The 27,627-nt window shown below is 51.9% G+C and overlaps 1 protein-coding gene across 4 annotated transcripts in view; it reads left to right on the top strand.

Annotated features, from left to right (window-relative positions):
- Window positions 1-27,133, top strand: part of ZBTB7A (zinc finger and BTB domain containing 7A) — a 42,483-nt gene extending 15,350 nt beyond the window's left edge. For 2 of the 4 annotated variants that reach the window (XM_075070871.1, XM_032768767.2), the window contains exons 2-3: window positions 8,554-9,758; window positions 14,189-27,133. In XM_075070871.1, the coding sequence (XP_074926972.1) occupies window positions 8,569-9,758; window positions 14,189-14,642 (1,644 nt within the window). In that variant the 5' untranslated portion in view covers window positions 8,554-8,568 and the 3' untranslated portion in view covers window positions 14,643-27,133. Of the gene's footprint in view, window positions 1-7,952; window positions 8,139-8,415; window positions 9,759-14,188 lie in introns of those variants that run through there. The other 2 variants (XM_032769560.2, XM_032767988.2) reach the window with 2 other exon arrangements.
- The last annotated feature ends 494 nt before the right edge of the window (window positions 27,134-27,627 follow it).

The raw sequence follows: 27,627 nt of genomic DNA, 5'->3' as shown, positions 1-27,627 counted from the left end.
AGCCGGACCAGCCCCCTTGCTGGTGCCGGAGGAGACCATAGTGGCCCCTCCGCCCATTTTACAGGAGGACTTTAAGGCTTATCAGGAGCTCCTCAAGTGGGTGGCCTCAAATCTCCAACTCCAGGCCAAGGAGATGGAGGAGCCATCAGACACACTTTTCAATGTGCTGTCCTCCTTTGCATGGGGCTGTGTGGCCCTACCTCTCCACCAAGGGGTAGCCAACATATCGACTACTCTGTGGCAAACCCCAGCTTCCCTGCACCTATCTCCAAAAAAGTGGAGAGGAGGTACTTTGTCCCGGCTAAGGGACACGAGTACTTGTACTCCCACCAGGCACCCAACTCCTTGGTGGTGGAGTCAGTCAACCACCGGGAATGCCATGGTCAGCCCACGCCAATCCCCAAGGACAAAGACGCCAGGAGACTGGTTTCTTTTGGCAGGAATGTTTATTCCGTGAGCTTCCAGCTCAAAGTGGCCAACCATCAAGCCCTGTTGAGCCACTATGATTTGAACTTATGGGGGTCTCTACTGAAATTCGAGCCTCTTCTCCCGGAGTGGACAAAAAGGAGTTCAAGGCTCTGGTTGAGGAAGAGGCAGCAGCAGTGAAAGCAGCCCTCCAGGCCTTCTTGGATATGGCCGACACGGCAGCCTGTTCGATGGCCTCGGCCATACGTACGCGCAGGGCGTCCTGGCTTCTCCTGTCCGGTCTGTCTGCAGAGTCCTAGTCCTTGATGCAAGACCTTTCCTTTGACGGGAAAGTGCTGTTTGCAGATGAAACCGACGTCCGCCTGCATGGGATGAAAGACTCTCGCACCACCCTGCAAACTCTGGGCCTATATATCCTGCCAGCAAAGGACAAACCTAGGCCGCAGACTTCAGCACCTCCCGCTAGGGGCAGATATGAACCCCCGCCTGAGAGACTGAGGGAGCAGAGACGCAGGTCTCTCAAAGGGCAAGAAGCAGGAAGAGGCGGTTTTGACTCTTTGTGGGGGGCCACTGGGCCTGTTGCTGCGGAAGCCACCCAGTTAATAAAGTTTGTGTTCTGCAACCGTTTATCTGCATTCTGAGTGGAGTGGTCCCATATAACGTTGGACCAGTGGGTCCTTGGCACTATTTCCAGGGGCTACATGTTGCAGTTCACCTCACTCCCCCTCTACTACCCCCCGTCCTGGGAGGACTTCGGGAAACTGTATCATGTCCCCCTTCTAAGCCAGGAGGTGGTGCACCTGCTGGACCTGGGTGTGGTGGAGAGGGTACCGGTAGAATTCCAGGGCATTCCTTGGACCTGTGCTGGGAAGCCCTGGACCTATGGGATTTTTGCATAGCTCACCTACCCGGAGCGCGCAGTGTGTGAGCCGATCACCTCAGCAGGGTGTTTTCCTGCCAATACAAGTGGTCACTCCACTGGGAGGTCACCTGACAGCTCTTCCAAGAGTGGGGAGCTCCCTGGGTCAACCTCTTTGCTACCACCCAGAACCGACGCTGCCCCCAATTCTGCTCCAGGGCAAGGGCAGAAAGCGGGGGGTGATCTCAGACGCATTTCTCCTCCGGTGGTCAGGCCAACTGTTCTATGCCTTTCCACCGTTCCCACTGATACGCAAAGTCCTGCAAAAAGTAAAGGCAGACAGGTCGAGGGTTATCCTCGTAGCCCCGGATTGGGCCCACCAACATTGGTACGGGATCCTCTTACAACTTCTAGGGCCCCCTCCTCCCCCCACCACAGTGGCTGCCTCTCTGCCCAGATGTCCTTTCCCAGAAGAGGGGATGCCTTCTCCACCCAACCTAGCTGCGCCTCACCTGACATCTTGGTTGCTCCATGGTTAAATGAGGAAGAGGGAAGGTGCTCAGAGGATGTCAGATGAATTCTGCTGGAGAGCAGAAAGCCATCCACATGACAGATGTACCTTGCCAAATGGTCTAGGTTCTCTAGGTGGGTGGGGATGCGGGGTGCCTCCCCTTCATCTACATCCCTCCAGTTCATTCTCAATTACCTTCTGTCCCTTAGGACCTAAGGACTAGCTCCTGCCTCTGTCAGGGTACATTTAGCGGCCATTTCAGTCTTCCACCCTCCGGTGGAAGGTCACTTAGTTTTTTTCCCATCAGATGACCCCCCGCTTTTTAAAGGGCCTAGATTGTGCATTCCCGTACGCCAGGGCTGTGGTCCTGCAAAGGGATCTGAATCTAGTGCTATCCTGCCTAACGGGTCCTCCCTTTGAACCCTTGGCTACGTGTTATGGCAAGTAGCCACCAAGAATGCCATCACCTCAGCCTGTCGTGTCTCGGAGCTTAGGGCCTTGACCTCGGAACCCCCGTATATGGTCTTCCACAGGGATAAAGTCTAGCTTTGCCCACACCCTGTGTTTCTCCTGAAGGTGGTCTCCCCCTTCCATATGGATCAGGACATTTTTCTACCAGTACTCTGACCTAGGCCGCGTTCCTCCAACGAGGAACACCATCTACACACGCCAGACGTATGTAGAGCGATGGCCTTTTTACCTGGACCAAACCAGGCCATTCAGGAAATCCTCGCAACTGTTTGTTGTGTCGGCAGAGCGCATGAGTTGGCAACCAGTTTCCACCCAGCACCTTTCCCGCTGGATCACCTCATGCATACGCACCTGTTACAACTTGGCAGAGATTCCCCCGCTGCCTATTGTAAAGGCGCATTCCACAAAAGTGCAAGCCTCGTCGGCCGCCTATGTAGCCCACGTCCCTATCCAGGACATATGTAGGGCTGCCACGTGGTCCTCTGTCCACACCTTTTCCTCGCAGTATGCTATCGTCTCCCAAGCATGGGATGACACCAGCTTTGATAGAGTAGTACTCCATCCTGGAAACCCTTAATCTCCTACCCACCTCCATCAGATATAGCTTGGCATCACCTACTGTGGAATACACATGAGCAATCACTCAAAGAAGAAAGGACAGTTACTTGTTCCGTAACTGGAGTTCTTCGAGATGTGTTGCTCAGGTGTATTCCACATCCCGCCCTCCTTCCCCTCTGTTGGAGTTTTCTGGCAAGAAGGAACTGAGGGTGAGGGGAGCCCGTGGCTCCCCTTATAGTGCGATATAGAGGTGCCTCTCCAGGGGTCGCAGTGGTGCCCTCCCCCGGGTACTGCTAAGGGAAAAACTTCTGGCACCGGTGCACATGGCAAGCACACACACCTACTGTGGAATACACCTGAGCAACACATCTCGAAGAACGCCAGTGATGGAACAGGCAACTGTCCTTTTCTCTTCCGCTTCGTACATTCTGTATCACTTTGTGTATTGTCACTTTCACTGGTTCCCCAGCAGCATCCCGGCCTGTCTACACTAAGAACAGTTCGGCTGATAAAGCTATCCTGGCAAAAACCTTCAGTGTGGAGGCAGTTAAGTTGGTATAAAAATGCTTATTCCAGTATAGCTAATGCTGGTTTGGGTTTAACAACATAAACTGTACTGACATAAACACAGTTATATCAGTATAACTGTCTCTACATTAAGGCTTTTACCGGCATAACTATGATGATTTAAAGGGGAAAAAAAATCCAAACCACCCTCCTCCCAACTGCTGTGTCAGTAAAAAAAATTTAGCATAGACCAGGCTTCAGTTAGTTTCCCTGGTATGGCTCTTTTGAGGGAAGGGATACTGTGGGACACTTTTTTCAATTGACTATATTTAAAATTGACGCTGTACCTTGATCCAGGTGCTACAAATTATGCACATGGATATAATTTTGGAACCTCTGAAATGCAGCCTCCTCTGGGGTGAAATGTAGCATCTTTATAACAGCACATAGTGATGCAATCTAGTGAGCGTAGAATGTTGTATTCAGTTGGAGAAAAAACTACGTGGGAGATTGAGGTCAGTTGCTGCCCTGTGGCTCATTCAGTCTTTAACGTGGCAGTTGTGCATAGCTTGAAAGCCCCCAGCACACCTGTCCGTTACGCACCGCACTGAAACCCCTCAAACTCGTTTCATACAAGTCGCTGAAAACTCCGTTGCTCCATGGCTACTGACATGGGCTACTTTGCAATCTGTAAAGGTACACGTCTCCCTATCCCATTACTAATATTCTGCATGCTTTAATAACTTTGCCATTTAGAGTCCCTGAATAAGGGAACAGTGTGTGTGATTTCTGCCTGCTGTTCAGAAGAACTTAGCAAGCGGTATGCAAGGTAAAAAGCCTTTGTGCTGTTGGCCGAAGCTTTATAACCAATGCTGCTATGATAGAGAAGCTGTTTGCTCAAGGATAACTGAGGATGCTCGCCTGGGGGGGAGTGTACATGTTTTTTAAACTCCTTCACGTTCTCAGCTGCTGCAACTTTGAACCAGAGCTCAACACAAAAGGCATTTTGTCCAACTCGAATAAGTTGTGAAGTCTCATGACCCAGCCACCATTCCCACACTATGTTGTCGATTGTCCCGGCTCCCAAGTTGTGTGGGATTAACCCTTGCTTGGATGGTTGCCTTGCACCCGGCTATGGCTGGGCATGACAAACCCCAGCTGTGTGGGTGCTGCAGGCTGGCTGGCCAAAAGATTATCGCCCAAAGCTGCTGAATGCTTTGCCCAGCTCAAATTCTCTCTAAAAGGGGAGGAAAAAACCTCCCTCCAGCATCCAATCTGGGGAAATCTCTAAATTTCATTTTGAAGACCAGGCCAAACCACACTCGCTCAGCAGGATAGCAGTCTGTCTTGCACGTTTGGCCTTCCTCTTTTCAAACACAGAATTCTGCCCACAGTCACCCACTTGTGGCCCCACCATCAGTCAGCAGGGTTGCATGATTGTAAATTAGGCCAGTTCCATCTACTTAGGTACTCTGTCATATTTGAACACCTTACCTTTGCTAATAAACATACCCTTGCACAGCAGCCTGTTAGGAAGAGAAGGAATTATTTATCCCCGTTTTACAGATGGAGGTGGAAATGAGGCACAGAGCAATGAAGTGATTTGCCCAGGGTCACCCAAGGAGTCTGTGGTAGAGCCAGGCATTGAACCTACATCTCCTGTGTCCCCATCCAGGGTTTTAACCACAAAACCATCTTTTCTCCTCCCTTATCACTGCACTTCATCTCAAAAACCCATGAGCCCAGAATCTAGATACACTTTTATGCTTAGTTTTAACGCATGCAACCATATTTCATCCCTTGCAACTGGTGTCGGTTCCTTCCAGGCCAGGAATATTTCAAACCCTGTAAAGCGTCTGCATTTTTACATGCCGTAAGACACCACAGCCCAGCTGATCCATGTTAGTGGCTATCCGCTAATGGATGTGCTTAAGGGCCTGCTCCAGCAGCTCCCGTCAGAGTGAATGGAGGGACTCCTAATTACTCTCTTGGATGGGTGCACTTGCATCATGCAACCCTGGGATTTTAAAGCCGGTTCCTGCCTTGCTGCTGTTCAAATCGATATGTTTCATTAGCATTGAGCCCTTAGTGAACATCTGCTGCGGCAAGCGCTCTCAAGCGCCAAAAACTTCCATCCAGGACCAGTTTTATTTTGTCCCTGACTGACCCAAGTGGGTGTTACTCAGAACCTCAGGGTGAGGTTTGAGCTGTTCTTTGAGCTATTGGCATGAGAAAAAAGGTAGCAGGATTTTTTTAAATAGGAGAAAGTGTAGCAAAATCCCCTCCTCTTGGGCTGAGATCACTCATGGAAAGTTTTTCAACTTGAAAGCGCTGCTGGGAAAGTTATGAAAAGTAGGCGTGTGCTTGTCTGTAACGAAGACTGTTTTGCAACCTTAGATATTGTGACCGGGTTCCTGCCTACCACCACTATAACATAGCGCTATCAGTTGCTTCCCTGTGTAGTTAGTTCTGTGCCTGACTCTGCCACTGATTCATTATTTCACTTTGCACAGGTCACATCCCTTCTCTGTGCCTTAGTTCCCCCTGCTCGAGTGCCCCACAACCAGCCGCATTGGCTGCTGCTGGAACGATCTGGGGCCGGTGGCTCTGGCTGGTCCCAAGCAGCGGTCCTGGGGAGTGTCTGAGCAGCGGTCCCGGAGCCAGCCACACTAGCTGCTGCTCATGCGGCCCTGGGCAGCTGGCTCCAAGGACCTCCGGAACAGTGGCTGGTGTGGCTGGTTCCGGGGAGCCACCTGAGCAGCAGTCCTAGGGTTGCCCTGGGGATCGCCCAAGCAGCAGCAGTCCCAGCATGGCTGGAGCAGCAGCCCCAGGGGTGGCTGGAGGCCATCCGGAGAGCGGTCCCTGGGAGCAGCAGCCGGAGGGCAGTCAACCCCCAGGACTGGAGCAGGACCCCCAGGGCAGCAGGGCCCCAGAAGTAGAGATTTAATCAGGGGTATTTTTTTATAAAAGTCATGGACCGTTCACGGGCCGTGAATTTTCATTTATCTCCCGTGTCCTGTTCATGACTTTTACCAAATAGACCCGTGACTAAATCTCAGCCTTACTTATGATTTTGTATTATTATAGCACTTAGAGACTCCAACTGAGAGGAGCGCTATTGTGGCAGGCGCTGTACATACTTAGCGAGAGCTGACTCCTGCCTCAAAGAGCTTCTGGTCTTAACAGGCAAGGGCGGGAGAGAGGAATTATTCCTATCCCTATTTTACAGATGGCAAACTGAGGCCCAGGGAGATGAAGTGACTTGCTCAAGATAGCCCAGGGACTCTGTGGCAGAGATTGGAATCGAACGTGGATCTCCTGATTCCTAGCCTAGTGCCTTAATCACCAGACCCAAACGCTGCCATACCCCTGGCTGGTAGATCACTTGAGAAAGTAGAAAGGGTCTGAATAGTCGCAATAGGAAGTTAAGCAGAGCTGCTTTGTCTAGCTAGCCTGCTAGGGCTCGTTAATAATGTTAGAAAGAGGCATTTCGCTTGGAGAGTAACATGTGAGGCTGGCGCACCAGGTTTTGTGCAGAGCCGAGCGTGCTGCCGGCGCTTCCTGAACGTTTCAGGAGCAGCTTTGTCGGAAGGCTCTTTCCTTCCATGCATGGGAGTGCAGCTGGTGAACTGGCAGAGCGGGGCTCGTTGGGGAAGGAGGATGGGGTGGCACAGGTACAGCCTGAGGTTTTATAGGGTCCTGTGTGAGCTAAGATGGGTGGGGATCCCAGCCAACTCCCGGCCCCTCCACTCAGGCTGCTAAGCCGGTGGAAAGGCTGCTGGGGTGTCCAGCTGGCATGTCAGGAGCACAAGCAGCATGTGTGTGTGTGTGTGTGTGGGAGGGTTGTATGTGTTTGTGGTGGGGGGTGTGTGTGTGGAAAGTGCTCCACTGAGGCACCCTGCTTCCCTTCAGTGCATGTGGGCGGAGAAGGAACAGAGAGGTGGGGCGCATGGGCACTATGAGTGGCACTCCCTTGGCAACGCAGCTATAGGAACGGGGGTCGCTGCTCAGCTGCACGGTGGCCCCCTGGGATAGGACGGCTGGCCCAGTGGCTCCCACACCGGGCTGGGGATGTGGGAGGCTTGGGTTCATTTGCTGGTTCTGCCGAAGGCTTCCCGCGTGACCTTGGGAAGTCCGTTAATCCATGCTGGGCCTCACGCCCCCACCTGTCAGCCGGGCTGCTGCCTGCCTGCCTGCCTCCCAGAGCTGGGCAGAATAAATCCAGCCATCACGGTGCCCTCATGAGTCCCCCGCTGGGGCAGAGAGAGACACTCCACGCAGGGACGATTCATAGGGGCAAGAGGGATTCAGCTTCCCCTACCCATTGGGTCCGTGGCCTCTGCTCTCCTTGCCAGCTGCTCTTGTGGCTACTACAGGAGCTGGGCTAGGTCACCGCACTCATTTCAGCCAGGTTGTGGCAGGCCGGCGCCCTCGGTTCTGCTGCATAAACTTCAGCTGCTTCCACAGTGCCGGGGGGATGCCATGGGGTGATGGCCGCCAGCACAGGGTGGGGAGCCGGGAGGGACCAGAGAACAACAGGGTCTGTCTGTGTCCAGCAGCCTCAATAATGAATCCCCTTCATATCCATCGAGCGCAAGTCCTGTCTCTCTTCTCCCACAGGGAACCCTCCTAATTCCACAAGCAATTAAATCCCTGCTGTCCTCTGGTCTCTGACCTGGGCTCGTCATCCTGCGGCGGGGGCTCTGGCAGCAGGTTGGGAAGGTTTCATTATATCCCCATCGCTACAGGCCAGGGCTCTTCAGTGCCCCAGCTCCCTGTGCCCCTCTCGCAGGGTGGTACGTGTTGGTGTGTGTGCCCTGAGACCTGCTGAAGCTGTCCCGCCCCTTCCACAGCAAGTCCTTTGTGGATTGTGCCATGAGTTTCTCTCTCTTTTGCAATTGCTTCTCAGCCCTAGAGCTACGTAGCAGGGGATCTCTCCAAAGGAGACGGCAGGGTGGGAAGAGCAGGAGACCAACCGAGTGTGGGACTGTAGAAATGTTCAGTGCAAAGAGGACCTGGGGGTTGGGGTGGGTACATCGGGTCTCTAGTATGAAGGCGGCATGCGTGTCTGGCACATAGATTGGCCTTTACATGGGGCAACAGACAATAAATAAGACCCGCGGTGGGAGATGCTTTTGACAGTCCAAACACCTTTTAGCAATGAAAGGCTCTAGAACTAATCCTGCTTTTTTTTTTTTTTTTTTTTCTCGTCTCTTCCCAGCCTTTGGTGTTCAAAATGGCTGGTGGCGTGGATGGCCCCATCGGGATCCCGTTCCCTGATCACAGCAGCGACATCCTGAGCAGCCTGAACGAGCAGAGGAACAACGGGCTGCTGTGTGACGTGGTCATCTTGGTGGATGGTCAGGAGTTCCCCACCCACCGCTCTGTCCTGGCAGCCTGCAGCCAATACTTCAAGAAGCTCTTCACCTCAGGGTTAGTGGTGGACCAGCAAAACGTATACGAGATAGACTTTGTGAGTGTAGACGCCTTGTCGGCGCTGCTCGATTTCGCTTACACCGCGACCCTGACCGTCAGCACTTCGAACGTCAATGAGATCCTCAACGCCTCCAAACTGCTGGAGATCCAGGCGGTAACGGATGTTTGCACGGATCTCCTAGACAGGAAGATTCTGGCCAAAAATGACCAGATGGATTTAGTAGATCAAATTGATCAAAGGAACCATCTCAGAGCAAAAGAGTACCTGGAGTTCTTCCAGAGCAACCCCATCAACGGCCACCAAGGCAACTTTCCATGGACCAATCAAGACTTGAGAGACCTTCAGAGACTGAACTTCCAAGGGCAAGAGGACGAGGAGGAGCCGGATTGCAACGGCATGGACTTCTACTCACAAGCCCCCCCAAACGAAAGACCAAAGGTGAACGACGGTGACCCTGACAGCAACCATGCTATGTGGCTAGAAAGAGAGGAAGAGGAGGCCCCGGGAGCCTTATTCCCACCTTCCCAGAATGGACATTACAGTGGACACAGCCTGACAGCACAAGGAGAAGAGGAGGCAGCTCCGGGAGGTCACCTGGACCAGCAGGAAGCCAGCAATTCTCCCAGCTTTGTTCCTGGGGGAGCGGAGGCTGAGGAGGCGGAGGCTAGAGAGGTGGATGGTCTGGCCGCCAGCGCACTGCTGCAGCAGATGATCAGTTCCGTGGGAAGGCAGCAGCTGGGTGAGGACGACCAGAAGGATGACGACGGGGTGATGGATTATTACTTGAAATACTTCAGCAGCTCTCACGAGAGCGACGTGTATCCGTCCTGGTCCCAGAAGGTGGAGAAGAAGATCAGGGCGAAAGCATTCCAGAAGTGCCCCATCTGTGACAAGGTGATCCAAGGGGCTGGCAAGCTGCCCCGCCACATCCGCACCCACACGGGCGAGAAACCCTACGAATGCAACATCTGCAAAGTCCGATTCACCAGGTGAGGGGTAGAGGGGGCCGGCAAGGGCGGCGGAGGGGTATTGCACAAGCCAGCCCGCTGCTTACGGGCACGGGTGGGCGTGGGACTGCTCAGCCTTGCACAATCCCCCGTTGCCTGCAGTGAGTCATTTCCTTTTTGATGGGCAAGTTACGAGTGATTTTTTTTGAGTGCCCAGTTTGAGAAACCTTCACTTAGAAAGTGCTGAGCTAGCCACCGAGCTTGCCACCTTTCTGGAAATTGGGGGCCCTTCCATGTGTCCCGAATCTCTATAGTCTTGATCAATCTTGGCCATGCCTGGGATTTGCAAAGGGGGCCAGTGGTGGCTGGGCATCTGGGGGAGCTTGGATTCCCTAGCAGTTTCCCATCCCATATCATTTCCGTCCTTGGGGGAGTAGATTTCTTTGGCCAGCGGGGGCTGTTTACTGTAGATGACCCTTGAGAAATGGCCCCTTCTAAAGACTGAAACATCCAGAGCCTGGTAACTGCAAAGTGCCCTGAGCAGAGCTGCCGCTGCAGCCACCTGGTGATGCTGGATCCGAGGAAGGGATTGGGACTGTCTCTCTCCCTCCTTCCCTCCCTCCATTTAAAAAAAATCAACTTTTTGTGGTCTCCTAGGGGCATGGGTCGTTTCAGCCCCATTCCTAATCCAGGTCTGCCTGGGCTTCCCTCTGTCATGGGTGTGCCGAAGAAAGGGGATATTGTTCGAGTTTTTCTGGTTCACTTTAGTCCACGTGTTACAAAGAGGCCTCCTCTTTGCAGTCTTCACGTCTGATTGCGGCGTGAGGCCGGGGTTCCGCCCAGATCTTTCCGCGCTGTGCCAAGCGACTGTGTGGGCTGGCTGACAAAGAAGCCAAACAGCCTCGCCCGCTCAGCTTGCTTTCTGCTTACGCAAATAGTCCCGGATTCAGGAGCACCAACAGGGTTCGAGTCCGGTGTGGAGGCTTGGGGTGGGGGAGGAGGATCGAGCCAAGAAAACGCTGAGCTCGTGGGCCTGATTCTGATCTGCCCCCTGCTGGTGTAAATCAGAAGTGACTGGGTAAGGTGGAGCAGCAGCCTCATGGGTGAGAGCGGTAAGCGGGCGAGGGGAGAGGACGCATCACACCCAGCTCTCCTTGATTTCCATTGAACGGGAGCCTGAGGGGTAGGTGCTGAGCCCCTGGCAGGATCGGGCCTGAGTCCCTCTGAAAATGAAGGGAACTGCACCTGCTGGAGTGTGAGCAGATGTGGTGCTGCGACTTGCCCGGCCATGCAGCGGGGAGAGGGCCCCGCATTTGCTAGCTGTGGCATGCAGCATGGGGATCCAGCTGTGCCATTCCTGTAACCTGCTGGGCCAGCTCTAGCCCTGGAGTGGCCAGGCATTGGCCCTGACCGGTGGGCGAGAGACACCTCTGGCCCCCGCCGGTGAATCTGCCAGCAGGGAGAGCGCAGAGTCATGGAAAGCAACGCGTCTGTGGTACGCATAGGGGTGTGTGGGCATGCAGTACATGTATACCCAAGTGTGTGCTCACACACCCGTGAGCCAATCCACCTCCTTCTCAGAGGTGCTGTTGAGAAGCCGGAGGATGTGTCTGTCTCCTGAGCATGTCCAGGTTGAGATGCAGATGGCCACTGTCCTGTTACTAGATCCTGCCTGCCTGCTAGCTACAGAGTGTGCGGGGCCGGGGGTTGAGATGGGTGGGAACCCAGTGCCTGCTTTGCTGGGGCGAGTTTGGAGAAAGATTTGATGATGAGGCAGTGCAGCCTCATCGCTTTTTGATCTCTCTGTCCTGCCGTACGCCCATGTGGCTGTATCATTCTCTCTTTCTCTGTGCGCTGAGCCCAGCCTGCATTTATAAACAAGGCTGGTGCATAATGTGCTGCGGCCGAGTTTCCAGACTGAAATCCAGAAAGCCCGTATGTGGCCACAGAAACCCCAGAAAACAGGACATCTGTAGCCTGGGCTGTCTCCCACCGTGCCCTCTCTGCCCCTTCATTAGCAAAGATGCCTTTCAATTGCAGACCCAATATCACAGCTGTCCCAGGAAGACCTGCTGTTCCACTCCCTGTTTATGACTTCAGTTTGTTGACCTCAGAAATGCTAAGAAATCCTGACTGGTGTCCTGCTCCCCTCCTGCTCTGCTCATCTGACTTGTGCCTGTGGGTCTTTGTCAGATGTTTCATTGCTCAGTGTGAGGTCCTGAAGGCTGGGGGTTGGTCCAGCCGGCTCAGGAACATTTGTGTCTCTTGCTTTTTACTGTAGTTCTGATCCTTTCAAATGAAGCTGAGGAGAGCAGCTGGGTTCTGCTGCCTTCCCTTTGACCTCCTCAGTGATGCCACCTCCAGGGCTGCAGCCTGGATTTCCCATGAACCCCTCTGGGTGCTGAGTCACCGTGTGCTTTCCTCGGCGTGCCTTCTACAGCTTCCCGCGCGCTCCGCCCCGCCACTCCCTTCGTTAAAGAGACTGGGGCAGGCTAAAGCTCATCTGTTAAAAATAAAGGTCCTTATCTGTGCTAACAGTAATAATTAATAACAACAAATTGGCCATACTGTGACAGCTGCTAACAGATCAGGGATCCGGTTATGCTGGGCCCTCTATATACATAGGGTGAGAGACAGTCCTTAAAGAGCTTACAGTTTAAACAGACAGGGCGGACAGAACAGGGGTCAGCAGCAGAACTGTGGATACAACCCTAATCCCCCGAATGCCAGCGCAGTGCCCTACCCCCGCCTCTCTGAGAACACCCTAGATTAATAAAACTGGCACTTGGAAATAATCTAGTTTGCTCATCACCATTCATTACCCTTTTGCTCAGCTTGGAGGATTGCACAGGGCTAGTCAATCTGACCTTAGTTTCTAGTCAATTTCGCTTTTGGGGTTTCCTGCACTAGCCCAGTGAGGAATGTTGGGGAGAATCATAAAAGAACGGAAAATCATAAAAAAAAAATTCAATTACTATTTGGTTTTTAAGAAAACCTTTTGGCTTAAACAATGTTCCTTTAACTGGAGCCAATGCAAGAACCACTTAACCCATTGTGAACCTACAGAGCAGCCTTTTCGAAACCTGTGCCGATTTCTTCCCTTTTCGGGGCCCGTTCAGAGCCCAGCTGTTGACTCATCCCGAGCACCTTAGTTCTTCCGAAAAACGTTCGGCAAAGCTCTGTGGTTGCGCTGGCTCATTACAGACCGCAGCAGAATTTTCACCAGTACATATTCTCCTTATTTAGTATCGACATGGGATAGGGCCCTGTTGTGCTATGTTGCTGTACGACCGGGGGCGGCTCCAGGCCCCAGCGCGCCAAGCGCGTGCTTGGGGCGGCATGCCACGGGGGGCGCTCTGCCAGTCGCTGGGAGGGCAGCAGGCGGCTCCGGTGGACCTCCCGCAGGCATGCCTGCGGAGGGTCCACTGGTCCTGCAGCTTCAGTGGAGCATCTGCAGGCACGCCTGTGGGAGGTCCACCGAGCCACGTGACCGGCAGAGCGCCTCCCGGGGTGTGCTGCCATGCTTGGGGTGGCGAAATGGCTAGAGCCGCCCCTGTGTATGACCCCACACGAAAAGCCTGTGCATGCCCCGAAGCCCCACCAGGATAAGCAGGCTGCTCCAGGAAGTTGTGTGTGTGGTTTGTGTGTGAAGATGAGCGCTGGTGGGCAGTGGTCTCCATCACATACAGACACTCTCACGCTTACCAGGGGAATGGGGATAGCCAGAGTGACAAGGACCTATGAAACGTTTTGGAAGGGATCTAAATCCTCCTGTGTCAGAGCATGAGCCAGACCCTAACTAATGGGGTTGGGAGAAAATTTCCCAGGGGCAGGGTATCCCATAGCTGTTGAGTGGGGGAGGGGAGTTGTGGAACCATTCTCGAAAACAGCTGATGTTGACCGTAGTAGGTGACAGGCTATCGGCTGGATGGACCCACACTCTGCTCCGGTGTCCCAAACAGGGATACGTAACTCTGGATTCCTTCATCCCCGTGCCAGTCACAGGACCGTCTCCACTCAGTCTCCACGGCAGAAACTATCGGCACATGGTTCACATGCGGCTAACTGTAGTGGGGAGTTTGGGGACGTGGACGCTCAGCCACCAGCTTGCATCACGCAGGCTACCAGGCGGTGGCCCTCTCGGCTAGGGGAAGGTTCCATAGCCCAGTCTCGCGGAACTGAGTCAGCTCGTTCCCTGTAGGAAATCTCCCAGTCCTTAGCACAGCCAGCCCTGAGGGATCATGGGTGAGGGAGAGATGCCAGGTGGCGGCGTGGGAGTGAAGGCTCCCCCGAGCCACCCCCAGTCACCATGCGTCGGTGTGGGAGGGTTGCTGGGTGGTGGAGGTGAAGGCTCCTGCCCTGGTCACCACATGGTGGCATAAAGGTGAAGGCTCCGCCCACCGTATGGCAACCGTGCGTTCAGGCGCAGAATCTCCGCCCCCTCCCTGACTCCATCTCTCTCTCCCGTGCAGGCAGGACAAGCTGAAAGTTCACATGAGGAAGCACACAGGTGAAAAGCCTTACCTGTGCCAGCAATGCGGGGCTGCTTTTGCTCACAACTACGACTTGAAGAACCACATGCGTGTGCACACTGGCTTGCGGCCTTACCAGTGCGACAGCTGCTTCAAGACTTTCGTCCGATCCGACCACTTGCACAGGCACCTTAAAAAAGATGGGTGCAACGGCATCCCATCCAGAAGGGGGCGCAAACCCCGGGTCAGAGATGTGAGCGGCGTGCCCGCCCCCGCAGGGAACCCCGAAGATGGAAGCTTCGAAGCTGGTGGCGAGAGACAAGAATCACAGGAGGACACCGTGCAGAAAAATGGCCAGGAGGAGCACTTTGAAGATAGTTCTAACAACGAAGCATCAGGAAGATTGAATGTAGCAGAGGGGTCGTCAGAGGGTAACACACAAGGACTCTCCTAAACCAAAAAAAAAAAAAAGTGTCACAAAATCTAGTTAGTACTTTCCTCCAATTTCTCTTTAAAATATTTCTCTCCCTTTTTAAAAGATTATATATATATATATATGTTTCCAATCTTCCCACCATAACCAGTCCCGTGGGGACACCTCTAATAGCTAAGGACCTTTCGTTGGAAGGCAGATGCTTAGGAAGTGTGAGATCGGGAGGGTTGAAAGGTTGATCTATAACATGGAAAGAAGCTTCCATGCAAATCCAAAGCTTTTATTTTGTGTCCAGACACACTTTAAAAAATGGCAGAGATGCATCTATTTAAAAAAAAAAACAGAAAAATTCCAAGAGGTGAATAGGTTCTTCCTGGACAGTCACTACATTTTGTGCCTCCGTCTGACTGGATGGGAAAGAACTGAGTGCAGCTTTCTCTCCACTGGAAAGTGAAAGCTCCTGATGCCTGAGATGGTCTTGTGTTGATCAGGGATTTGATTCTGCCGTAGGGAGTTCAGATCCTTTCTGGCCTGATGCTGAGCGAAGCTGGCTGAAATCACCTGGTGCACTATTTTTATAATGATAATTGGGTGTGGCGGGGGGAATGGATGGTATTTTACATATTCAATTTTTTAAGAATGATTGCTCCTGCCACATGGGTGGGCGAACAGAATTTTGCAAGGCTGCTCCGAGCCTCAGGTTTGAAATGCCTAGATGGCAGGTGAAACTGCGACCCTCCCCGGGAGGTTTAGATTGGCGCTTCGTTCCGGATTGGGAGGCAGGGCTCCTGCGTTCAATCCTGGCTCTGCCACAGAATTGCTGAGTGACTTTGGCAAGTCGTTTTCGCTCTCTGGGGTGCAGCTTCCTCAGCTGTAAAATGAGGCAAATGCTGTTTTATGTGAGTTTTGGGAAGTGCTTTGAGGTCCAGGGCGTGCGCGTTGCGATAAAGGTGCGAACTCCTTCCTTGGCAGATAAACTGCTCTGTTCAGGGGTTACTACTTGAGGGTCTCTTGGACAAAAATAGTAGCCACTCCCTGCTCTGTGCAAAGATCTTTGGGGCACTTTTCCTGAGGATGTTTGCAGAGCCCTTGGCCAACATTCCCCCTCACCCACCCATTGGGCAGCACATGTTTATGCCTAACTCTTGTCCTCCACCCCAGAGGTGGCTGCATTTCCATGAGTGCTGCATGTATATAGTCTGTAATGTGTTATAGCATTAAAGGCCCTGTTTTAGTAAGGTAGCCTTATGGCTACCAAACCTCTCTCTCCCTAGCCCACTGAAAACCCTGAATCGAGCAGGAACCTGAGCAATCTAATCAAATTCCAGGCAACCTCTGATGGAATGGGCTAGTTCTGTACTTTGATGACTTATTGCCTGGTCCTGTGCTTGGCAAATTGTGCCCCAATAGGAGAGGAGCAGAGGGTACATTTTTGCTAGATCAGATTGTTGCCTCCTGAATCTGAACCTTGCCTTTCAAGACGTAGCAATTAGTCAATCCTCCCTGTTGATTCAGACTCTCTAATACTCCCCTCCCCCAGAGCTGAAGCTTGAGCCCCATCTGGGATGTAACAGGATTCTTCTGTATCTTTGGGCCTGCTGGGAGTTAAAGATCAGTAACTGACAAGATGCGGTGTTGTCTTTTGCCACCCTGACATGGAATGGACAGCGCCCGTGTGATTGCGCTTTTAGCACTTGTTAATAGCAGCTTTCACCCCAAGATCTCAAAGCACTTCATTAGATGGTTCTATTAAGTAAAAGAGTCACTCGGAGCAGGGTAACCACCAAGATTTTAAGAATCAAATGAGAGCACCCTAAAAGCAGTTAAAACTGAGTTTTTGGGGTTGCTTTTTTTTTTTTTTTTTTAAAAAGGGTTATTTAAGGTCTCCCTGAAAGGTGCACAGAGTCCTTCTGGAGATGGAAGCCGTTGGGATGGAAAAAAAAGCACTCTGGGGCTGCTACTCCTTTAAGGCTTTGGAGTTGGGGTTTGGAATTTATCTCCTCTGGGGACCTCAGGCTGGGCCATTTAAATTCTGGGATGGCTAGTTCTCCGTCAGACTGGCACCAATGTATTTACTGTTCTGCAGAAGCAAAGCTGAATTTATTTATTTGAGTAGCGGGCACTGATAGACTGGCCCGGGGGATGTGCACAGAGCTACTGTGGTGGGGTGGAGGAGACGGGCACCGAGGCTGACCACACCTCAAGCCCCGGCGTCCTTTCCTTGCTGCGGTTGCTAGGAGAGTGCCCAAAGCTTCACCCGGTGCCTGGTTTCAATCCCCAAAAGAGGCAGGCTTGACCTGTGTGTGAGATGATCAGAATGGCAGGCTAAGCTGGTCCAAAACAGGCCACTGACTCCTTGACACGAAGGGGTTCAGGGCCTAATGGTTCCACCAAGGTCTTCACAACCCTCTGCTAGCACAAGGCCTTGAAAGTGGCTTGTAAATTACTCCCACTGTCCTGGGGCCCGGGTGGCCTGGGTCTCTGGTCTGGTCCGCACACAAGGTTTTGTGCCAGTATAACTGTCAGGTAGGGGTGTGACTTCACTGACGTAGTTATGCCAGTACAATGCCTGCTGTGGATACACTGGTTACAGCACAAAGCTGTGAGAAGGGAAATAAGCAATACTGGTATAAGCATCTTTCTACCAGTAAACGGCATCCGCATGAGAGGGTTTGTACCCCTTTAACTACGCCGGGACAGGTAAAGGGGCCCAGTGCCCTTCTGTGGACACTGAAGGTTGGTGGTGGTTGGTAACCAGTCCCAGCCCTACGATCTGAAACATCTTGCATGGGTCAGTCTCAATCAATCCGTATTCCCTAGCTAGACAGAGAGTCAAGTATGCAGATATAAAGTATATATTGGTGTGTATTACCCAGCTCCTCCAGCTTAGCAGAGTCTAGAAAGGGCACCTTTCAGCCATTCTCCTGTTTTTTAAATGCACAGTTCAAAATGAAAAGAGATTCTAGTCCTTTTATTTTGAAAGCACTTTTTAGATTTTATTTTAATTTTAAAGTGAGAGCAGGTTTGGCCGAATGTAAACTGGAGAGGGAGTGAGAGGGGAGTGTGTGAACAGGGGGGTGGGGGGGGGTGTTGGGGAGAGAAAGATGGATGTTTATTTAATGCAGAAAAAGCAATAAAAATTTAAAAAACCATTATTAAAAAAAAAAACCATAAAAAAAAACAACCACGAAGTCTTAGCACTTTGCAATGGAACGGGTACTTCGAAATCACTTTATCTTAATTTAAAAAGCAAAAGCGAAACATGTTTACAAGTTGAAACCAACTTCTATGGAAAAAATTATTATTAAAGAAAAAAAAATTCCTAAATTTATTTTTGTAAGAAAAAAAATGTGTGTATATATATATTAAAAAAAAAAAAACCCACAAAACCCAAACCTAGGCAGGATCCCACATCTATTTCATGGAATAACAAAACAAAAAGATATCCAATGAGAGGAAGGATGCTAATTAGGTTCTGTGACATGACCTGAAAACAAACCCCTCAGAAGTGATTGCACTTCACAAAACGGAAGCTTGAATATTAGGCAGGAATCATGGGTGTTTTTGTTTTTGTATTTTTTTTCCTTCTATTTTCCTTTTTTTTTTATTTGTCTGTTTGTTTCTTAAATGTCTTATAGCCAGTGCTAGCCCAGATGTCTCTCCCACCTCCCCCCGTGCCCCTCCTGCCCCCAGGAGCATCTTAGCTTGTGTAGCAAGGAGGAAAGAAAGCGTCTGAACTGCTTGGTGATGTAACTGATCAGGGGGAAAGGATCATGGGACAGGGGCAGCCCCTGTGATATTCCTTGTTTCATTTCTTCTCCGAGGGTCACTCACCCAGGCTTGGGTGGATGATGAGATACGTCTCCTGGGTAGAGCGCTCCAAGCCAAAAGCATACTCCATCTTCGAAGTTAATCTAGCGTTTCCCAGCTCTGCCTCCTACCACAGCACTAGACGTGCTTCTAGCATGAAGCAGGGATTCAGGTTTGAAGTCAATTGGTTGAGGTCTAATTTAGAATAGAGACTTTTGTGGCTTGATGGTGCCCGTAAACCGTCGTCCTCCCCACTCACTGTGAGCCCTGTGACTATTCCAGAATCAGATGCTTGGAGTGGAGCGGGGGGGAAACCCACCTTACAAATTAAATACAGAGAAAATAAAGTACCAAAATAATATCCCCCATTGCTTTTCTTTGCCAAGCGCTCGGCTGGTAGCCAGATCTTTGCCCTGCAGGAGCGCCCTCCTTCTGCTGTAATGTAAAAACCAAAAAAAATTTCACAGCAAGGAATTTTTTTTTTTTTTCCAAGAATAAAAAGGGGACAGAACCCGGCGCTCCTGAATCAGCGTTTCCCCCGGGGTTTAAGCGCAACCTTACTGTCTGAACGCGGGCTTACTCCAGGAGATGCAGAAACCCCTGTACTGATGCCTTTGCTTTCAGGCTGTTCCCAGTTGCAGAGCGTGAGGCTGGGCTCGGATGAGCTGTAAGATCAGTGCTGAGGAGATAAACTGGAGAGAATGTGCCCTGCCGTCAAGGGGGTGGAACTGATGACCTAGGAGGCCTCTTCACCTTTGACTCCTGACGCCATGACAGTTGAGATCCATTTTACTAAGATGGCTCAGTAGTCAGCTGCATTTAGTGCTGGAAGCAGGTCTCCCATCCGTTAAACCACAGGGTTTGGAGGGTGTCAGTCAGCTGAAATGTACATCCAAGCAAGGGACCATATCAGTCCTCACGCAGCAGCCAACTAACGATGAGTCTGAAAATATCCTGCTGCCCCAAATCCAATCCCAGTTTCTCCGTAGTGTTGGCAACAGCGCAGATGCTGGGTCCTTCCTCCGTGCTGTAAAACATCTTAATCCTGGCCCCTGCCTTCCCATCCCAAAGAGAGCGGAGTGGAGTGTCCCATGACCCGGGCACTAGCTGAATGTGGCAAGCCACCTCTTCCAGGGATGAACCTCTGTTTAGCACTGGCTACCTATTGCATATGCAAAAACTAGTGTGGACTTGTAAATAGACAGTTACTTGAGGTTCTTTATTGTAATCAAAAGTTGTGGTATCTCTTTTCTCGTTTGTGTTACCCCTTCTCTGCCCCCACCACCTTTTAAAGCTTGGGTTTCTCTCCAAACCTCCTCCTGCCATTTCGGGGGGTGGGGAGAAATTCCCCCCCCCCTTCCAAAATGGACAGCAAAAAACAAAAAAAGTCTCAGGATTCTTGTTGGAGAGAGTGAGTCAAACACCTAGATTCCTTGTAAGAAATGAGAGCAGCCCAGGGGTTTGACAATCCCAGCCTGCCCTGCCCCCCCCACCCCCGCTTATCTTGGAGATCCCAGGGTGAGCTGCTTTGGAGGTGCTCTCTGTCTCTGAGAATGAGCAAACGGGGGCGGGGCTGTTCTTAAGGGCAAGTCGCATCCCCTCCTCTGTGAAATCTGAACAGCAGAGCTGGAGCCTGAATTAAATGACGAGATCTTGGTTCCAACCCCAGGGCCCCCACCCAAACCAGAACAATCCCACACTTTGGGAAAGATCCTCTGGGGAACTGGAGCAGAAAACTCCCCGGTCAGTTGGTTAACCATGGGGATCTGGCGTTCTGGTCTGTGGTTTGGGTTGGGATCCATCTCTGCTACAAGACGGGGGTATCCTTCCATCCCTGGAGGAACAGAGGGCAGCTTCCACCCGATGTAGGATGGCACTACAACTGCCCTCCACGCCCCCTGACCCACACCCTGCCGCTGTCCTCTCTCCAGAGCAAACCTCCTCTCTCTGTCCCCTTGGGGCCCCTTGGCAGAGGTGGGTTTGGAGGCAAGTCAGCGATGGCTTCTGAACAGAGATACCGCACCTTATTTGTGATATGAAATGCTTTTACCTTTATTAGAGAGCTGGGGAGCTGCCGTGTGAGCTTTGATTGATACAAGAGTGCCGGCAACACTTTAGCACAAGCCTTGATAAGTTTGCACTAAAAACCAACCAACCAATCTTCTCCCTTCTCCGTATAGGGAGGCATGGCCTCCAAATACATTCTGCCTTAACTTCCTCACCTGTCTTACGCTATGTACCAACCGACGGTGGACAGACTAGTGCATGCAAAACCTCCCCAATCATATACTGTATATAAGTATTGATTCTTCTTGTTGTTAAGATGATTCTTCTTCTTTTGAAATTCAGGTTGTGATAAAGTGTTGCCAAAGATACTGCTGAATTATGACGTTTCAGGAAAAAAAATACCCAACCCCAAACCCATAACTCCTATGAAACAAACAGATGACACAGCGGACTTTTTAGTACTGCCTCTCTTTGTTTTCTTGGTACAAAACAAATTCTGTAATTTCAGTAGTGGTATAACTGTGTGTGTGGGTATGCGTGTCTCAGACAATGGTTTCCTCTAGGCTGAGGGGGCTCCTGGGTTGTCCAGCCACCTGAGATGGGGCTTTATCCCCCTGCTGATCAGGAGTAGGGGTTTCACGGGGGCCGTTTGAGAGCTCCACTGCTTTTTTGGGCTAGTCGAGGATCCTAATTGCACAGACATGGGTTGGACTGGGCTCCAAGCAGGATGAACGCCCTTTGAAGTCAGCCGTGGACGTGGGCTCCGAAACAGGCCTGGGGTTTTTGACACTAAAGACATCTGTGTGGTCCCGTCACCCTCTAGCGTTGTGAGAGGAAAGCACAGATTGTCCAATGCATCTGTCCTGCTACCCGCCCCCCCGTCTAGAAGGAAACCTGCAGAGACATGCATACTGTCCCATGTCTCCTGCATACTGTCCCATGTTGCCCAGCCGTGGTGGGATACAGAGAAGCCACCTCTGCTCTAGGAAACCATGGATTTGGGCTGCGCCCAAGGCTGTCAGGCTCACGGAGGGAATGCTGTTGTCATTGTTTGAAGTTATCTCCTCCCTCCTTTCCCTTCTCGTCCCTCCCTCCACCCCATATGAAACCAGTGAATGTAAAACCATGACCATGGGAGAGGCGCGGGCAGAGCTGCCCAGCTGTGGTTGTAAAAGATCCTGTTTGCGTCCAGGCCTAACGGTGGCAAGATCAGAACCGTGAGTTCCAGCGACTTCTTCAGTCAATACCAAAGTATACTCCACCCTCACTGCAGAGCTCTCTGGGAGGGCGGGAGGGGGATTTCTGATGGGACCCCTTTCATCCCTTCCCATCTTCAATTAGCCACTGACCCAGCCCTCCTGGGGAACTTCCTGAGGGTGATGAACCGGCAGATGTCAGGTGGGCCCAGCTGCTAGTGCTGCGGTAGTCGTCTGACGTGAGCGTGGGGTGTATTTTCCTCTCCGTTTGTTGTGCAACATGTGTCAGTTTCCTTTTTGTGCTCCCCCCCTTTCTCTGAGCTCCTTTTAAAGATGCTGCATCTTCTTGCTTAAACCCTCCCCTGGTCTCCGTTGGACCCACGGGTCAGTCGAAGGCTTTGCCTGCGGAGGCGGAAAACCAGCCACGCCCAGGTAGAGTTTTGGCTGGGCGGGGGGAGGCCTCCAGTTCTGAATTTTTGCAGGGGGGCGGGGAGCAGAAGGAGCCGCAGCTAAACCATGCGGTGGGCGCAGCACAACAGCCCCTACCCATCGCTGTCATGGGGGAGCATCACACGTTCCCTCTGCCCTGGTGTGGTTGCAGCCGAGGCCACTGCCCGTTCTTCCAGCCCAGCCCTTGAGTCACCTCCTGCACCCGAGCAGGGGGCTGAGTAAGGGGCCCAGACTCTCCTTTCTCCCAATTCTGAAACCAGAAAGAGGGATGCAGCATCTTGGAGGGCAGGAGGTTTCTTTGCACTAACGGGACCCATTTGACTCAGTGGGAAGTTGTTCTGTTGCACGTGTGACCATGGCTGTTCCGAGGTGAGCCCAGGCTGGGGGAGCCGCGTTCCTGGCGATTTCCCTCGTTTCTAGGGGGCGGATCTCTGCATGCACAGGGCTTCTTTTCCTTTAACATCTGCTGGTTAATGCTGTGAGGGAATTTTCTCCCTTCTACCCCCTTCCTTTCCAAAGCTCACCAGCCACTGCTACTTGGAGCCTGGGGAGCCCAGCTCCAAGGAAGAGGGGGGTAGGTTGAAAACCCGGAGGGAGAGTTCAGCTGTAGGGTGCGGCGGGGGAGCATGGAGGTTTCTGAGCAGCGCAGGTATTAAGCGATTGAGACAGCTCCTCAAGGGATGGGTGGATTCTCAGTCACGTGGTCTCTTTAAATTGAGCTTGGCTGTCTGTTTCCAGTCAGATTACACCCTTGTGCAGCCCAAGGTGCCGGCTGGAAGCAGGAATGGTCAGCCTGGGTGATCATAACAGTCCCTTGAAATCAACAAACCCACGTAAGTCCCTAGATCATCCCAGAACACTTGGGATGCTCGAAATAACTCCATCTTGAGCCCATCTGTGAAGTTAGGAAACCAAAAGCTCTGCCTGTATCCTCAAAACGCCGGTGGGAGGAGTGTTCAAGAGGCCTGATTTGACTATTTAAAAAAATCTATATTTATATTTTTGATTTATTATGAAAGTTTTATTTAAATAAAGAGGAACACTTTTTAAAGAGCAGGTGGTAGGTTTAGCTTCCTAGTTGGAAACCTGTGTGGCTAGCGTTTGTACTGCCTGGGACAAGTGATGAGATGCTGTATTGAAGTTATGTTTTCTGAAAAAAAAAAAAAAATATATATATATATATATATATATATATATGTATGTGTATACACACACACACAGAGATTAATCTTTAATCTGAGGTGGGTAGATTTTAAACTCTCCCATCACCTCCCCAGAAATCAACTGATTTGATATCAGGAGGGAGAAAGAGAATATTAAGGATAGGGCCCCATTTCCTGCGTCTTTATATATAAACAAACAAAAAAGATTTCTATATATAAAGCACTCGCAAGTGTCATCAGTTTTATGTGTAAACTACTTTGTGTGGTATCTGGGTAATGGGCGAGGCACAGAAAAGCACAGAAAAGACATTCCATAGATTGTAACTTTGGTAGTTCTTTATAAAGTGTGGGAGACGAGAAAAAAAAAATAATAAAAAAAATGCACTTTTTGGGGGCGTTAAAAAAAATAAAAGATATATATTAAAAATATAAAAATGCAACAGTTTTTTCTTCTTGTATATCAGAACCACTAAAACCCAACCACCAGGAAAGTAACAATCTGCCTGTTATGTACCTGGGGGGACTTTTGTTGTTTTTTAAAACTTTTGTTTAAAATCAGAAGAGAAAGAAAAGGAAAAGTCCAGCTATAGGCTAAAACGTGAGGCGAGCTAGGGTCCTGGCGGGACAAGAGGCAGTGGCTAACACGTGCACGCCTGGCATGTCACCAGATTCATGGCGATTCCAATCCTGTGGTGCTCTCAATCCCATTACTATGCCCCAATATTTCCCCCTGCTTTTCTCAGGGGTGGGAGTTTAGGCCCCATTGCAGCTGATGTTTGCTCCAGAGCAGGGAGGCTGGCGCCTCTAATGGCCCGGAGGCCTGGGACGGACTCCTTTGCACCAGGGTGAATGTCACCCTGGGATCTGAGGCTGGGCAATGACCCCCGGCTGTGGCATTGAGCTGAGCAGGTGCACAGGCCTAGCGGATCTGCAGGGAACGTGGTGCTAGTCGCTGCCACGAGCTAGTGGATCAAAGGGGGAGAACAACCCTCTTATGCCTTCCCGGTGTCCAACCCTCAGCCAACCGTGGTTGCCGGCTGGCGTAAATCACCCGTGGCTCTCTGGACTGAATGGAGGGAAGCCGATTTATGCCAGCTGGTCTGCAGCCGGGCAGGGGAAATTGTTCTGATGGGTGTTTTCATTGGAACTGATTTCCCTTTGGGTCGATTTTGTTTTTATTTGGATTTGGGCTGAAGGAGGTTTGGAGCTTTGTTAACTAGGTTGCTGCTCTTGGATTCCCCCCAGCGCTGAGCTTGGAACGCAGTTGGGAGGCAGATGGAGATTCGGGTTTTAGATCCATGTTCTTGGCTTTACGGTTGCTGAAGGAGTGCAGAGAGGTCTTTGGATGGGGCCATTGCCTGGTCATTTGCCTGCATCCCGCTCCTCCAGCTCACTGGGCATTGACTACCGGCTCTTTCTGAAAGCTGCCGGGCTCACCCAGGTCCTGTTTGCTGGGTGCCTGGCACCTGGACTTGTGGCTTGTTTCATGGCAACCAGCCATGTTGGACTCTCCCTTCTGCCCAGCGCCATTTATACAAGGGAGCTGATCCCATTCACCCCTGCCGTGGGGCTGGCAAGTCAAATCCCAGTGCTGAGGAAGCTGAGCGCAGGTGGGGGTGGAGGCAGGGCTGCTTCTCAGACCCACCACCCCAGCGGGTGCCTGAGACCACTGAAGATTAGTCCCCGAGACTGTGGGGCACAATCCTCAGCTAGCGTAAATCCGCATCGCTCAGTGGAAGCCAGTGGGGCGCTGCTGGTTTTCGCCAGCTGAGGATCCAGCTGTGGGTCTACACTGGGAAAACACCCTGGGTTGGAAAACAGGTGACTGGTGTGGCTTTTTCCCCACCACTGCGCTCCTGTCCGCATTCTCCCCTGGACCAGTGTGGATCCGTCCTGGCTGGTTCCTGTTGGAGCAGAGGGCACAGCGAAGTGTCTGAGCCACCTCTGCAACGGAGTGTTGATCTCAGTCCTGGCCCATTCCCAACCCCAGCTGGAGGGAGGTCAGGAGGGACTGGTAAAGTTTTGGGGGCCAAACTCTACCCAGTGGTACCAGGTTAGTGGCTGTCCTCCTGGCTGACCGGGCTGGAAACTGGAGTAGACTCAGAATCTGGCCCTTCGGTAGTGCTGGTACTGGAGAAAGGCACGTTTCTCTCAAGCTACGTGAGGCTAGTGACAAAGTAACTCCGAGCACTTTGCCTGAAATATTAGGTCCCATCTGAGGTTCTGCTCAGCGTCTGCTGGTTTCTAATGCAAGTGGCATATGCCAGGCCTGGCCAATTCTGGACTGGCTTTTGCCAGCATAGACAAGGCTTTAGTGAGCTCAGGGCCCAACTGAGCCAATAGATTTGCAGAAGTTTGGGATTCTTCACCCTTCTGCCCCCCACACCGGGGGCAAACGCCCATCTGTCCTGCCCTGTACTAACTGCTGGGAGACACGTCTGCCAAGTGCGAGTTACTCCCCCAGGAGCTAATTGCCTGGGGTTGATTTCTTTGTTCCAGTTGGGTTTGGGACCGACTAACCTGCCTGCAATTCGAAACGATGGACCCCTAGGGATCCCTGCCAGTTTGTTTCTATCCCAGGCCCCAAGATGAACCCCAAAGTCCCTTTGCAGGAAAAATGTACATGGAAGTGAGGACTGGAGGGTAGAAGAGGCCAGTGGCAGTGAGCCTGGGAAGGGGACAGGGAGTGACACTTAGGTTGGAAATCAGGCGTTTGACTCCCTGGCTAAAGGCCAGAGTGGACTTGCCTCACCACTCACTTCCATTGAGCTTTTTCCCCCTAGCGAGCAGTAATATGCTGAGGGAGGGAGTGTTTTCAGTCACCTTCCTGGAGTGGAGCCACTTGTTTTAAACTGGCTCAGTTCGGAAGCAGGCCTGAAACACCCCCCCCCCCCCAGTCCGCCCTAGAAGAAAGAAACAAACCAATGACTCCACCCCAGCCGCAGACTAATCAAAGACCCCCGACTAATTTTGGCCAGGATGTAGTGGCAAAAATGCATCTTCCTGGCAAACATCCTTTTAAAACCCAAGCAACGAGGTGAGTGAGGTCGTATCTTGTATGGGCCCCTGTTCCGAGGGCGGAAAAAATCCAGCTGTTAGGCTCACCACACAGCTGTGTGGCTTGAACACTTGGCTTGCTCCCCGCCAGCCGCCAGGCCCAGAGAAGATGTGACCTCGCCCTTCTTGTGGCCCGAATAGCCAGGGCCTGACACCGCTGGAAACACCCATTTTAAAGTCAAGTCAGGTGTCTTCCCCGCCCTGCCCATCTCCTGCTGAAACGGACAATGACCCCACAGGATGCTCCCTCCTATAAATGGCTGAGTGCAGTAGTGCCAGACTTCACTGCTGTTCCTGCTCCAAACTGCAGAAGACGAGGCGAGCCGCGCTGGCTCTCCGATGGCCTCGAACCCGTCTTCAGAGTCCCATAACCCTCAGCGCTCGTCTGCTTTAAGCACCGGCAGTTAACAGTGATGGTGGGCTGCCCGGAGATGGGGGCTCAGGCCCATCTCCCGCTCTGTAGCCAGCATGACTCCTTTCTGATTCCGCTAGTGACAGATGGTCAGGGCGGCTGCTCACGCCCGAAGGGAAGTGGGCTGGCGAAGGTTTGCTGGGAGACCTGGGTATTATTATGATTATTTTATTTTATTAATCGATGTCCAGGCCAGGGTAGCCACCACTAATTTCAAGTCTGCGCAGGCTGCGTGCCCGTCCCCTGGCTTTTCTGTCTGTAAGGCGATGCCACTTGAAACGCTGCATTTGATTCTTTTCTACTCTTGTTCAGGATTGGTTGCTGACTAAAATGAACTCAATTGTACGTTCCTTTCCATCTATTGTACTGTAATAGAGAAATGGTCATTTTTGCACTAATAGATTGTTTTCTCTCTGACTTCCGGCATCTGCTCCCTTTACTTGTGTCTGACTCTCATACCTTGTGACCACTGGCGTTCACTACTTGCACGTGGCTCCGCCTGCACGGGGAGTCGTGGCTCACGCCCTGGCGGCTGGCTCCTGCGTCCAGCATTCCTGCTGTAGTCCCTATGCGAGCGCTAGAGGACCCGAGAGCTCCAGAGCTTTCCCAGCGCCTCCTGCTGGACACTTCTTCACAGACATTGCTCCTACCCCGGCATCTGCTGGGGCAGGCTATCCTGGAGAAGCTCTGAGCTCCTGCCTCTCCTTCCACATCTCCCTTAGAAATCAGCTTTGCAACTCCGCTCCTGAGAGCTTCTGCCTTGTGATGGGGAGGGGAAATCAAGTGCCATGGCCCCACCTGGCTCACCCACCCGGTTCCAGGAGTGTAACAGCTTCCAGGCCCCGCCCCCGGCCCCCGAGGGAGCAAGGCTGGAGCATCGCTACCACTCACTGTCTACTAGGGGGCTCCAA

The sequence above is a fragment of the Chelonoidis abingdonii genome, chromosome 11, assembly GCF_003597395.2.
Source record: "Chelonoidis abingdonii isolate Lonesome George chromosome 11, CheloAbing_2.0, whole genome shotgun sequence".
Taxonomy (NCBI): domain Eukaryota; kingdom Metazoa; phylum Chordata; order Testudines; family Testudinidae; genus Chelonoidis; species Chelonoidis abingdonii.
This window is presented reverse-complemented; position numbering and strand designations above follow the sequence as displayed.